Genomic DNA, 13,368 nt, shown 5'->3' on the forward strand with positions numbered 1-13,368 from the left:
ATTATGTATTTGTCTTTATGTTTAGCTTAGTCTGTGGAAAGAAAAGACTTCACGATTAGTATAATTGGATGTGGTCTGGCTCTCCAAGTCAGAGATTATGAATACCTGTCACCCACTCTGAGTGGCAGACATGAGAGCTGAGTTCCCAGAGTATCAGCACCATGCAGATGCAGTCCTCAGTTTGAATGCCTGACTGCCAGTTTTAATCCACTTTGGGATACAACCTACCTCCATTGCTGAACATCTTATTCTTCACTATAACTTGGTAAGTAGTCAGTGCTTCAGCATACATTTCATTAGCAACATACTGACTGGCCAGATTGAGGAGAACCTATAAAAAATTGGAATTACAGATTTCAGGTTAATTTTACCTTGGAACTACTGTCTTTATCACTTGTAAGCTTCCCATCTTTAATGTTCCTTTGTTCTTGCAAATTGATATAGAGGAAACAAGTTTAAAAGCTACTTATTCTAGATAATTCTTTTATTTTTGTACATAAATTACTAGCATTCAAAGTCATGCTACATGGGCCTCAGACCTAAGTAAACACAGTGCTATAATGCAAGGTTATTAAAAGATATTTATACAAGATAATTCTCAGAAACTGTGTGTAATTTATGACTCCCAACGTGTGGAAAAGGGTCCTATTGCCTGTGGTCACTCAGTTTAGAAGGGGAGAATTTTTCCAAACTGCTGTTTCACAACAGAAGTTCTGTTGGTGTCAGATAAAATAGCTCTGCATTTTTTTCCACAGCTTTACTTCGGCCTTCATGGTAAATTAAATTACCAGGTCTGCCTAATTCATTACATTTATTGTTAATAATTGTCTCTACAGCACTACTTGGAGTACGAATTTAAATATCTCTCAAGCATTTTTATGCATGTTGTACGCTTTAAAAAAAAAAAAAGTTTACTATTTGAAAACCAGAGTGTAAATCTGGATACCTGCCTTTAGATTCAGAAATATTACTATATCCTATTTAATGTAACACATTCTCAGTCACTTAATAGTTCAATTTAAAGGCAGCATCTTTTCTATTTTGTTTTCTCCTCTTGCCATATTATATTCTCTAGGCTATTTATTTCTGAAATACAGGGTCTGCATCTGCTGTATTTTGATATGCAGGTTTTACATGTGAATGAATAAATAGAAAATATATTAATGGAAATTCTTCCTCCACTTAACATAGACTCTGTGGTTTCTCTGGCATTTGAGATTGCATGGGAATGGACTCGATGGCATGAATGGATCCCCTCTGCACACTGCCAGAAGCATTACAACACAGATACACATACACTTCAGGAAACACTGACATTTCTCCTCAGGTGGTTTTTTAGCAACATGTCAGTCACTAAAGATTTCTAAGCACTTACTGTGTAAGTGAGGTCTAAGTTGATACTTTCTGGAGGAGCAATTTGTTCACGTTGTCTCAACAATTCTCTTTCCTGTCTTCCAGCTTCTTTTGCCTTCTCCAGAGCCTTAAACAAAACACTAGAATTTAACAGTGCCTTGAATCTTACAGACTTATGATGATGAAAATACATTCAAAACAAGTATGAAGACAATACATTCATGTCTATTTTCTTTGGCTTACAGACTGCACCAAATGCCTGAAAAAAGCACTATAATTCACTGAAAGGTTTTAATTAGCACTAGGCACACATACAGTTATCTAAGTCTGCTTAGCTGTGTAATTATGTACCCAATTATAATTCTCTGCAGATTGGTGTCAATATCCTTTGTACAAGGAACACTTTGGGTCTAGCAAGTGCCATTAGCACTCCTGTGTGCCTCCACAAGGGTACAATGATTAAGAAAGTAATGGTTACTACTCAAGGTGGCTATTGGAAGCCAGTGATAGAAGAAGTACTTCAAGATACAGTTTGATTCCTAGTCCTTATGATAGGAGGCAAATCCAACTTGGTTATTTTACAGATAATGAGTTCACGACTTTGATGACTTTTGCAGGAAAATGGATATTCTGCTGGACTTGTCAGAAACAAACATCCTATAGGATCCTTGGAGGCGTCTGAAACAATTTACATAAGAAACAACCCCTTTGACATCAAGAGCATTCTTGAGCATATATGCAAGAGGCTCAGGAAAAACTAAAAAAATAGATTGGTTAATTAGCCACTACTCAGTGGCACAACAATGCACTAGTATCCTCTATAACAGAACAAATACATTCAAACTGTCCATCAAAAATAGTTCCTTATCCATGGTAACCTTTGATCATTCATAGGAACCATCAAATGCTAGCTAGCCTGGGCCAGAACTGTGCCAGTACAACTAATCCATCAGACCCATCTGAAGAGGTCAATGGACACAGGCAGAAGGGAATTTTTGTACCACTCAAATCTTAACCAATATATACGCCAGAAATAGAACTCCTACCTTTTTTTTTTCCAGCAAGCAAGGTATCACTAGACTTGAAAAGTATAATAAATTTAGAACTAAAATAATTTTAATAATTTTAAACATTTGACCACAAGTCATTTTGAAACATCTATCTATACAAATTACAGCAGAAATAAGGTGAAAGTCAGAAAAACTACCAATTTCAAGTCTCCACAACTATTGGCAACACAGCTTTCTTCAACCAGTTCATTCACTTTTTTTTCCAACTGCCTCATCTTCTCTTCTAAACTAAAATAAAAATAACAACAAAAGGATTAACACTAAAGTTAAAGTAATGCAACTGCAAACAGCAAGTTTTTACACATTATATTCTCAATAAAACAATACAATGACATATCACATGTCACAACTAACTGGCACAACTAACAACTATGGTTTTCTCATTCAAGAAAGTATTGTGTGAAACTATGCCTAGAGAAGATAGTCCAAAGATATCACATTCACACCTTAATTTGAGAACAGAGATCTATGAAAACATAAATCCTCTTACAAGAACAGTACAGACAGGCAGATTTCACAAAACAAATTTGTTCAGGAGAAGTAACTAGAAAACAACAGATGAGCTTTCATATCAAACACTAATGAAATGAAATATCACATGAAAAGCAATTAATTGAGCCTTTATTTGCATACATAATTCTAAAGCACTGCTTGCAAATGCCAATTATAACAAAAAGTTGTGGTTCTTCTAGACTTTTTCCACTGCTAAATAACCAAACATTTCAGTAGGATTCCCTATTCCTGTACAGCTATTTGGGGAACAAACCTTGGTATTGTAAAACTCAAGGATTTTCTGAGTGAACTCCCCAGCATTCACACCACCCTGCAAGTTTCAGCTCATTTGTGTGGCAACAGCTACACCCAGGCTGCTGAGCAAGTCAGAACCACAAATCACTGAAATCAGATGCTCCTGAAAGTCAGCCAAACACATGCACAAACGTTTGTGGCATTATTCCATCAAGTTCAGAGTTTGGCCTCTCAAGGTTTTTTTAACTGCCTGGATGTTTTTAAACTCTCTGCACGGCTGGTTGCTGTTGATGCTTTGAAAGAATGTAATGCAGAACTGAACAAACCTGTCTGAAGTTTTCTTTTCCAGAGGTGAAGCAGGACCTCTTGCTTGGCCAAGAGGATCAAATGAAGAACCTGAAAAATTAACAGAGCACTGAAAACTGTAAAGTAACATCTCCCTGTGGCAGCTGGTGATTTCTACAAACCATACCTCTCGCAGCTGCTTTAGTGTAACCTGCAGCTTGCACTGCTGTCATTGGTCGAGAAATCCCATCCTCAAATAAAGAAGAAGATATATTAAAATAAACTCACTAAAAATTATGTTGTAGACAACACAGACATAATTACATATTTTATACATAATTTTTATATATTCCGTATATATTATTTTAATGACAAATTGTTCATTGCATATCAGTAAGTGTTAGAAACTACTACACTGTTATTGCTTCCAAATCTGTGCTCAAATAAAACACATATCACTACCCTCATGCTTTCTGACAGTACTACGTTCAAAAAAGAACAAATTAAAAATGTAGTAATTTGTATTAATTCAATGAACTTCTAAATACTAGTATCTAACACTTACCAGAAAAATTCATTGTTCCAAATGAATAGAAAATGTAAATATTGGAACTTTTACCTGTATAGTTCCTGTCATGGGTCTTCCCATAGATGAAGTTAAAGTTGCCTTTGACTACAAAAATAAGTAAGTTATTTAAAATTGTCATTCACAAAGCATAAGAAGCCTACATACTGTCTTCTCAACACTAAATTTTAAAAGTTGAGCTAACTGTCACATAAGTTCATAGCAAAGTTCCCATTTAGGTTACTCATATGCAATATACTGCCAGTTCCTGGCAAACAAAGATGTTGAATGCTTCAGTTAGCACACATTCACAACAAAGGTTTTTTATGTATTTCGATACTTCCATCAGCTCTTTTAAAAAGAAGTACATAGAAAATTATCTGAGGCAGCATACTTCACATTATTAAATTATTGAAATTGCTAGCTTGAAATTGAACAAGTAATTTAGACAAAATAGTTTAGTAAAATTCTGTGTAGAGCTGATATAACCTGTCACCGTATTAATCTCTTAAGTAATATTTTCATGCAGATTTATTTTATCAATACATCTAGGAACACAACCAATTTTTTCTGATTCAACTAGAGATGTTTCAGAGCCCATATTCTTCAAGACTTGATTTCACCTTAACTTCCAGAAAATTTTCCCAAGCCCCCAAATAACAACCTCTTTAGTTCCCCCTGTAAGTGAACCCAATTAATACCCTGGACTCTAATGCCTTATGTAGCACAGAAGATTTGCAGCATGGTTCGGGAGAAAATAAACACAACCAGGAACCATGCCTTGACCAAGAGCAAAAATTGTAAATTAAAACCAATGATCAGATGCAGTTCATTGGAATGAAATTCTTAATTTAGAAGGGCTCATTTTGTGCATGAAATTAAATAGTACATTTATATTTTGTAAATGACATTTTCATTAAGGATACAACAGAGCAAAAACCTGCCCCAAATCCAGTAGCTAGAGGTCTTGGACTTGATGTAGCAGGAATTTTGGCTGTCACCTGGGTGGGAAAAAAAAAGAACCAAACAAAAAACCCCCACCAATTAAAACCTGCATGTGTCAATTATTAGTGTTTCTACATAGTAAGATCTACATTAATGCTAAGTATTTTTAAAGGTACTTACAGGGGGTCTTCTTCCATGACTTGTTTTTGCTGCCTGTTGAAAAGCTACATCATTTTCTAAATCCTAGAAAAGATAAAAACATTAGCCCTTTTAAAACCACAATACCCAACTCATAATTCCACAACCTTCAGACTACTGAAAGCAGATCGGTAAAAAATAAAAAATTCTTCACAAAATACTTGAAGATAACTGAACAGGGTTTACTGACAATAAATTACTATTATATTATTTGTCTGTCTTTTTTGGTATTTAGATTAGGAAATGTAAAAACTTGTTATTTTCTAAAAACACAGAGGAAAGAGAGCTGAAGTAGTAAAATATAACATTAATTTCTTTTTCCATCCAAATGCTCTTATCAAACACACTCTTTCTGAATTTTGACATTAACAACTGCAATGCAGACATTAAAACATCTCATGTCTCTCAGGTCCTGCAGCAACTCCCATTAACTGGCTACTGGTATTTCACACAAGATGCCAAGTCTTGCTAGTGGGTTTGGACCAAATTACATCACTGGAGTTGTCCCAACTCCACCAAACCAGCAGTTATCCAAAAGTGGTCTGCAGGGCTACTTTAAGACATCCCAGATGCTCTACCAGTTGCAGAGACCTGCGGGATTCCATTTTTTACTGCGAGCTCCTCCAGCAGCAGCACAGTAGGAAACAAGTGACCTACTGACCACACAGGAGCCTCTTTTGTCAGAAAACTTGCTGCTGCACACAGCCTGGGAAACACCACACTGAATGTGCCTACAAATAATTATGATTTTATACTTCAAAAATGCTAACCTTTACAGCATCTTAGATCTGTTGAGATCTTCACAAGTGCTTAGTTGGAATAGAAAGCTACCAAAGAATTAACTATTCAAGAAGACCTAGAGAAACTTCAGATGTTTCTTGCTAAATAAAGTAAATTTCACTTCAAAGCAGTTGTAAAGTTATATGTTATTGTACCCATAAATTCTTATCTTATAATTCTAAGTTAAAATCCTATGTATGGGAAAGGTGGGAAACAGCAAATATTTTACCTCTGTGTCAAACATGGGATTATAATCATTGTAGCCAGAATAGAGATCATCTTCATTAGTCTCAGGAGCCGGATGCACATTTTGCATCATTTTTCTGTGAAACATTTAACATGCCAAATGTTATCTTGGTGGTTTTATATATTTAAAAATGCAAAATATAAACAGCAGTAGTTTGATCAGTCATAAAATCTAGGACTCACCTATAAACAATATTAAATGGCACCATTTCATGGATTTATATTTTTGTTTATATCAGTTATGAAAATTGTTTTAAAGGTATTTATCATTAAAACCAAATTATAATAATAACTAATTGCATTACTACTTCTAGAATAGTATCTCTCCACTGTCATCTAACTCATCTTTGAGACAACTCATAAAGTTAGTCTTTATAGGGCAAACCATAGTAGTTAGCCTAATGAAAGGTATTTAATCTTGCTTTGAACCTTTCCTTCCGCATTCTAAGATCAACATAGCTACAGTTATGAAGCCATTTCAATTAAAACGGGTTTTTAAAGCTAGCATTAAGGAAGCCCGGGTTCCAAAGTCTTTCTCCACCAATATTTCCGTCTAACACAGCGCGTTCACCTGGCGGCCCTTCGCTCACGGAGGGCGCACACTGAGGTGTCTCACTTTGCCTGGCTACCTGTTTTCATAAAAACCTCAAGAAGGCAACGTTTGCTTTCATCGACAACATAAAGTACATGCCCTTCAGCAAGCAAGCCTCAGCCAGGTCGCAGCGCACGGCTCCTCGGCAGCGGGAGGATGAGGAGGATGTTCCCCGTCGCTTCCCCGCCGTGCGCGGTGCCCCGCGGCCGAGCCGCTCCCGGCGCGGGTTCCTCCAGCGGGGGCCCGGTAATGAGCCCCGGAGCGGGGGCGGCTCAGGGCACGGGCGGGACTCGCCCTCGGCTCGCCTGCGGCCCGCTCGGCTCTCAGGGCCGGGCGGCGTTGCCCGGGACACGGCGGCGCTCCCCGCATGCACCGCGGCCGGGCGGGGCGAGCCGCGGGCGGGGCCGGGCGCTGTCGCAGCCGCTGCGCCGGGCGGGCGGGCGGGCGGTGCTTCCGTGAGGGGCGGGCTGGGGGCTGGGCCTTGGCGCTCGAGGGAGCGGAGAGCGGACACTCGCCTCGCTCCTGCCAAGTAAACTGCCCGGAAAGTCCGTCAAATGCCTGAACACGTGCTTCATTGCCAATCCAGTCGCAATCCAAAACGTCACCTTTTCCTCCAATGAGCTGAGAAATGTGCGATTAAAACTGAAAGGCTCAATTAAAAAACAAAATAAAAAAGGAAGTTGTTAAAACTTCCTGTGTGCCATAGCCTCTGAAATTAAATTTAAAAAATTTAAATCCCTAATGTCTTACAAAAAAGATGGTTCTCCCTGCCATCTTTACTACTTTCTCTTGGTATTTTGGAAACCCTGACAAGTGTCAGTTGATTTGCCCACGGCAAATCATTATAAGAAAGAGAAAGTTTCCTATGGCTAAATGGAAAACAATAGAGAAGGGATCTCTGAACATGCTACAGTATCTTTGAGAGAGAAAACATTTTATGAAAGCAATTGTAACCCCTACTGCCTTATGCCAGTAGCATAAGAAAGTTGCAAAGACAATATACAGTGCAGTCAGAACACTCTTTTTATGGTCAGAGATTGTGCGCATTATGCAATGTCAGAGTCTTCTGCTGCTCACCTTTCAGCCTCAAAGTCCTTTCTGAAGAGATAAGTTGCAGAGGACAAGTGAAAGGTCTTTCTACTCTGGCTCCCAACAAGAGAAATAAAGATAACACAAAGAATTATTAAGACATAATCACTTCCTCCATTAACCTGTTCACATTCCATGCATGAACCACTTTCACACAGAAACTTGAGACTTGTGACCTTTGGACATGAAAATCTTTATACCTGAATTTTCTGGAGTACAACTAATTTGCAGAATAACCGACTTAGGGTGGGAAAAGTTTTCAGCTGCATTACTTGCCACAAATCATAAACTTAAGCATAAGAAAAATATGTACATTAATAGCGCCTCTATTTCTGCCTGTGACTTCTCATATATATTGAACCTGTGATTTTTAGATTTTTCTCATTGTCCCCAAATGCATTAATAAGTACCTGAGCAATAGGTAGATTGTGTGGTAATAGACCTAGCTCTGCTATCCAGCTTGTCCATGTTGGAGATCTGGGCATACTGGTGCCCAGCACTCTTCTGACATTTCAGCCCAAATTTCTAGGGCAGTGAAAAGAGGGCACTGTATCAAGGAGGCAGTGCATCTGATTTGTAAATGAGGTGGTACCAAGGCAACCCTGGAATCTGACAATGTTCCTGTTGTCAAACTTCCTTACCCTCCAAAATTGGGTGTATAATTTCAGACTTAAGTGGCCTCTGACCTGTATGGACTCTGACCATACTGGGAACATGCCCTGGCCCGGGTCCTGAGACCTTGCATTCCAGCTGCTACTTTTGACATACTCACGAGAATATGAGAGTCTCAATGACTTTGCTCATGTTTCAAAAAGCTGTGTTAATTGACAGGGTTGGGGTTTTTTTCCTGGTGATATGAAGTATAAATACATCTTAATACATGAAGATTTCACACAAACCCTCAAAATCTCAGGATCCTTTGTGGCGACACAGGGCCTTACTCCTGGGTTGTGATCATAAGACTTCATCTAACAAGATGATGCTACAGTAAGAAAGCCTGTAATGGTGTAAGATGATGTAATTGTCTTTATTGGCTAAATCCAGAAGGCAACCTAGAAAGTGAAGAAAAAAAAAACAAAACTAAAAGAGTACATTTAGTATCTACTCTAGTCCAAGTAGCATTGTATGCTTTAAATTCCTGATCATTTTAAGTTGGATTAAACCACGACTGTCACTAAATGCCCCACATCAGTCCTCTGACTGGCATCAAGTTACATACTTGTGCAGCTGAAGCAAACTGCTAATCTGATGAGGTTTTCCTTCAGTCACTATTCAAGACATCAAGTACCTGATCCAGAGAATTCAGTGAAAATTTAGGACAGATTAAAGAAACCATGAAGCTATATTCTTAAATAGGAATTCCTTTGCCTTTCAATACATGGTGTATCTGTCTTTTTCCAGTAGTATCTTTGCAAATAAGGACTCAGACAAACTATTCCAGGACCTACAGATTTGGGTTCAGGGGTTACTGGCCACAGTCTCCCTGTTACAATTGCTGCTAGTGTGTACCTTTTATAATTGCTGTTAGTGTGTACCTTACCCTTACTCTACCAGTTGAGCTGTTCATCTGATCAAACACTGATTGGTGTTTTTCTAAATTGAAAATGTAATTCTCCCACTGTAATCTTTAAAAAAGTAATTTTCTAGTATTGAACTCTGGACAGACCAGGTCTTCAGGATTTCCTGCTGTGATGCAGAAACCATTCAAGTAGCTCAACTGTCACAAACAGTGAGGCTGCATTTAACTGCTCATCACAGAACTAAAAGCATCTAGTCAGTATCAAATTGAAAACAAAATGAAGAACCTCATTATAAATGATACATATGTTACAAATAACCTACATGAAACTGTAGAATGTGTGAATTGGAAGGGATCCACAAGAATCATCAAAGTCCAGCTCCTGGCCCTACACAGGACACTCCAAGGATCACACCATGTGCTCTTCTTTGTTGTACCATATGTTGTAGTTTGGGTTTGAAATGCATTTGCAACACAAAAATAATTTTCTTAACTGGTATTTTTACTATTGACCTACATAATTCTATCTAGTTTTGCTGAATTGTGCTTTAGTAGTATCTACTTTACTAATGTTTACTTTCTTATTCCTTCAGATTGCTTCTTTAAGAATTAGCATTTTGACAATATTGGTAGTATTTGCATCAGGCCATCTGCACTTTGAAAGACCACTCAAATTAACAGCACAAACTACTAACAATAATTAAAATGATAGTTTTAGTTTTAACATAAATTCAGTACAACTAGTTATAACACAGTATGCAAACCTTTAGTTAGAACTCTACAGAACAGCAATAAAGTGATAAATTAAAGCTATCTTTTTAAGGCATTATACTTCACAAACCATTAGTAACATAGTAGCAACAGATCATAGTCCATTACCAAATAAATGTTCTTGCTGGTTGCTCTAGTGAACAAGTGATATATTAAACAGATCTAATACTTAACAAATGTGAACTATGCCTCTGTTTTTATTACACACTAAAAGCTTAGGCTAGCACTCTCTGTATTTTGAAAGCATACCATTCCTTTATTTTCTCCAAGGGGGAATTCACATCTCCTTCATACTACACATCCCCAAGGCTCAGAGTTAGTGAGAGTTATTTCCCCTTACACGACCCTTTTATACCATCCTGCTTCTCTCCTGCAGTAAATCCACCCGTCTGTGGCCAGTAGCAGATTTCAGCTCTGCCCGTGGGGCAGCAGAGGAGCATGCTCCATAGAAAAAGACTAAAAACAGAGGGATCAATTGTGCAGCTCCCAACACAACTCAAATCTGCCTCTACACCTTTTGAAGAAAGAATACGTATGCTGGTGAGCACATGCCTGCTGCCAGTACAAGCCCTACTTTTCATTCCCTAATGGACCCCAAGTCCTTTCACCATGTTATTGGTTGGTTATGGTTTTTGATGTTTCTGGGCTTACAGCACCTTCTGTCCTTTCCATGTGAATTGCAGAAGAGGGAGGAGAATCACTGTCCCTAACTTGTGGTGGCTGCGAGAACTGGGCCTAAAACTCTTCTGCTATTACACAAAAATTAAACTTGTACTTTGTTTTTAAGTCATATTTTCTTCCCTTGACTTACACTTCTGAGAATTTAATTATCTATATTTTTTCTTCTTGCAAACTTCTCTCTCCTCTTTTGATCTTGTTTGGACTTAGCAGTGTGTCTGATCACTGCAGATGCTGGGGAATATAGCTGCAGTCATACCCTAGTTTTGATTAAGTAATGCAGAGCTATGGGCCTTTGTCAATAATATATGGATGAGGATGATGATACTAATAATAATAATAACAACAACAACAATATAGTTCACATTTCATTGCCATAGACTTGTTTTGTTCATCCCCAGAACTAAAGGGCCCTGCAATTGTTTTTATCACAGCTGTGATTAGCTCTAAAATCCTTGCAGAAACACTCAGAACTTTTAATTCTCTGAATCCACTTTGTAGATATGCAATGGCTTTTGTCTCTTAGTCTATTGCTGATGGCAAGTAAGGTATAAATGCACGTCTCAGGAGGTCAAAGAGTATTAAAATAACTGGTAAGTGCTTCTAAATGCAAGTGATGGTAAAGTTGTTCTGAAGACCATTTTCTCAAGCCCAGGTGACATTACTTTTATGTTCTAGGAACTTACCATTTTTTCTTTGAAGTAAAAACCTGAGTTCACAAAGTAAGTATGCATTGTTTGCTTCAGTTATGCTCTGTCTATACAAAAGTCTTTCTGTTTAGAGCATGTGCCAAGTCATGCCATTTTGAATTAGTCTTCAAAGAAGCAAAATTGGGACTTGCTAAAACCTTAAAATGCTGCTTTCTACACCAGCCTACATAAGCCCTGAGCAGCAGAACTGGCACAGCACGCTACACTCTTCTGTCCCACTGCCTTAAATCTTCCCATGGCCCAGTTTACTGCCACTTTGCTCCACTAACCCTTCCCAGCTACTGGCATACCTCAGGTTACATGGGTGGTGTTAAGCTCAGGAAACCAAGGAGATAAATAGTTTGGTTTTCCACCTGGTAGCTGTTGAGCAGCCTTCATGAAGCCTTTAGGAATATATCGTTTTGACTTCTCCATCTCGTTGTTGAATGTGATTGGGATTAGCAAAGTGCCAGTGAGCGGGCAGATGTACCAAATTATTATGTTAGCCTTATTTATTTTTCTTGGAAAGTAGAAGTTTGTTCAGAAGAAGCTGAACAAACATTCAAATGATAGCCTGATAGCCAAACAAAGATTCACTGAACTTCATCAGTAACTATCAAACCTTTCTTCGAACGTATTACTTTTCGACTGCTTGGGTTTTTAATAGAAAGACAAGGATAAAGTATTTATTGGATATATTAAGAGTACATTAATATAATCTTTGATATTAATCAAGCATTTAAAATGTCACGTTTTCTCTCCGGGACTGGGGAGGAGAGGGGCGGGACCGGGGGGCTGCGGCCGTGGGAACCGGCCCCGGCCCGCCCGCCCTGGCCCTGGCCCCGGCCCGCCCGCCCTGGCCCTGGCCCCGGCCCCGGCCCGCCCGCCCTGGCCCCGGCCCGCGGCCTGGCCCCGGCGCGGCCTCGGCCTCGCAGGCTCGGCCCCGGCCTGGCCCCGGCCCCGGCCCAGGGCAAGCTCAGCCTCGCTTCGGGCCCGCCCCGAGCCCGCCCCCGGCCCGCCCCCGGCCCGCCCCCGGCCTGCCCCCGGCCCGCCCCCGGCCTCGGGCAGGCTCGGGCTCGGCTCGGCCCTGGGCAGGCTCAGCCCCGCCCCGGCCCCGCCCCGGCCCCGGGCAGGCTCGGCCCCGGGGCGGGGGCGGCCGCGGAGCCAATGGGAGGCCGTGACATGGCCGGAGCCGCGGGCGGGGCGGGCCCGCACCGGGGCAGAGGTAGCTCATCCCGCTGCCCATCCCGCATCTCCTGGGGGCGGCGGCCGCAGGCATGGAGCCCTTGCAGGTTACCATTATCGGCAGGTAAAGCTTTCGTCCCCCGCGGGCGGGGGCAGCGCCCCCGGGAGGAGGTTCCGGCGCGGCGCCTGTAGGACAGATGCCCGCGGCGTGCGAAGGGGCTTGGGCGCCTCTCCCGGCTCGGTCCGGCCTGTGGGGAGGGGGTTCGGGGACTCAGTGTCGGGTATGGCCCTGCCGCAGCTGTCCCCACTGCTGCAGCTGCCGGATGTGACAGCGGGGTGCTGGCTCCGTGCGGGCGGTGGGTTCTGCCCAGCCGCGGGGGCGCGCTGCTGCTGGATCTCGGGAAGTGGGGGGATGCACCTGCTTGCCTCTACTTAGAGTGCCTTTGTTTAAGCTCCTGACAGCTCTGTGCTAGTGTAAAACAAACAGCAAACAAGCATCTTTACCGAAGTAAGTCACCGTTTACGTCTGAAAGACTGCTGTCCATTTTCATTGCAGTGCCTTGTGTGTGTGTGTGTGTAAGTGCAAGAGGAGTGGAGAAATCCAAGCACAGCTTAACGTCCTGATTGTCAGCTATGTCGGGAAACTCCTAAGTTGG

The 13,368-nt window shown here is 40.9% G+C and overlaps 2 protein-coding genes across 5 annotated transcripts in view; one reads left to right on the forward strand and one right to left on the reverse strand.

The window, feature by feature from the left end:
- The window catches only part of IFT88 (intraflagellar transport 88), a 42,969-nt gene extending 35,823 nt beyond the window's left edge, over positions 1-7,146 (reverse strand). Inside the window, exons 1-10 of one of the 4 annotated variants that reach the window (XM_030944132.1) lie at positions 6,881-7,146; positions 6,173-6,266; positions 5,146-5,208; positions 4,965-5,021; positions 4,075-4,128; positions 3,643-3,706; positions 3,497-3,566; positions 2,561-2,651; positions 1,376-1,480; positions 229-331 (exon numbers count right to left, since the gene is read on the reverse strand). In XM_030944132.1, coding sequence (XP_030799992.1) covers positions 229-331; positions 1,376-1,480; positions 2,561-2,651; positions 3,497-3,566; positions 3,643-3,706; positions 4,075-4,128; positions 4,965-5,021; positions 5,146-5,208; positions 6,173-6,262 — 697 coding nt within the window. In that variant the 5' untranslated portion in view covers positions 6,263-6,266; positions 6,881-7,146. Of the gene's footprint in view, positions 1-228; positions 332-1,375; positions 1,481-2,560; positions 2,652-3,496; positions 3,567-3,642; positions 3,707-4,074; positions 5,022-5,145; positions 5,211-6,172; positions 6,267-6,880 lie in introns of those variants that run through there. The other 3 variants (XM_030944124.1, XM_030944142.1, XM_030944152.1) reach the window with 3 other exon arrangements.
- Positions 7,147-12,701: 5,555 nt separating this feature from the next.
- CRYL1 (crystallin lambda 1) overlaps positions 12,702-13,368 on the forward strand; it is a 50,382-nt gene continuing 49,715 nt past the window's right edge. The window contains exon 1 of the mRNA XM_030944165.1: positions 12,702-12,836. Within this exon, the coding sequence (XP_030800025.1) occupies positions 12,805-12,836 (32 nt within the window). The 5' untranslated portion in view covers positions 12,702-12,804. The remainder of the gene's footprint in view (positions 12,837-13,368) is intronic.

This window comes from Camarhynchus parvulus, chromosome 1 (genome assembly GCF_901933205.1).
Source record: "Camarhynchus parvulus chromosome 1, STF_HiC, whole genome shotgun sequence".
In the NCBI taxonomy this organism is placed as follows: Eukaryota; Metazoa; Chordata; class Aves; order Passeriformes; family Thraupidae; genus Camarhynchus; species Camarhynchus parvulus.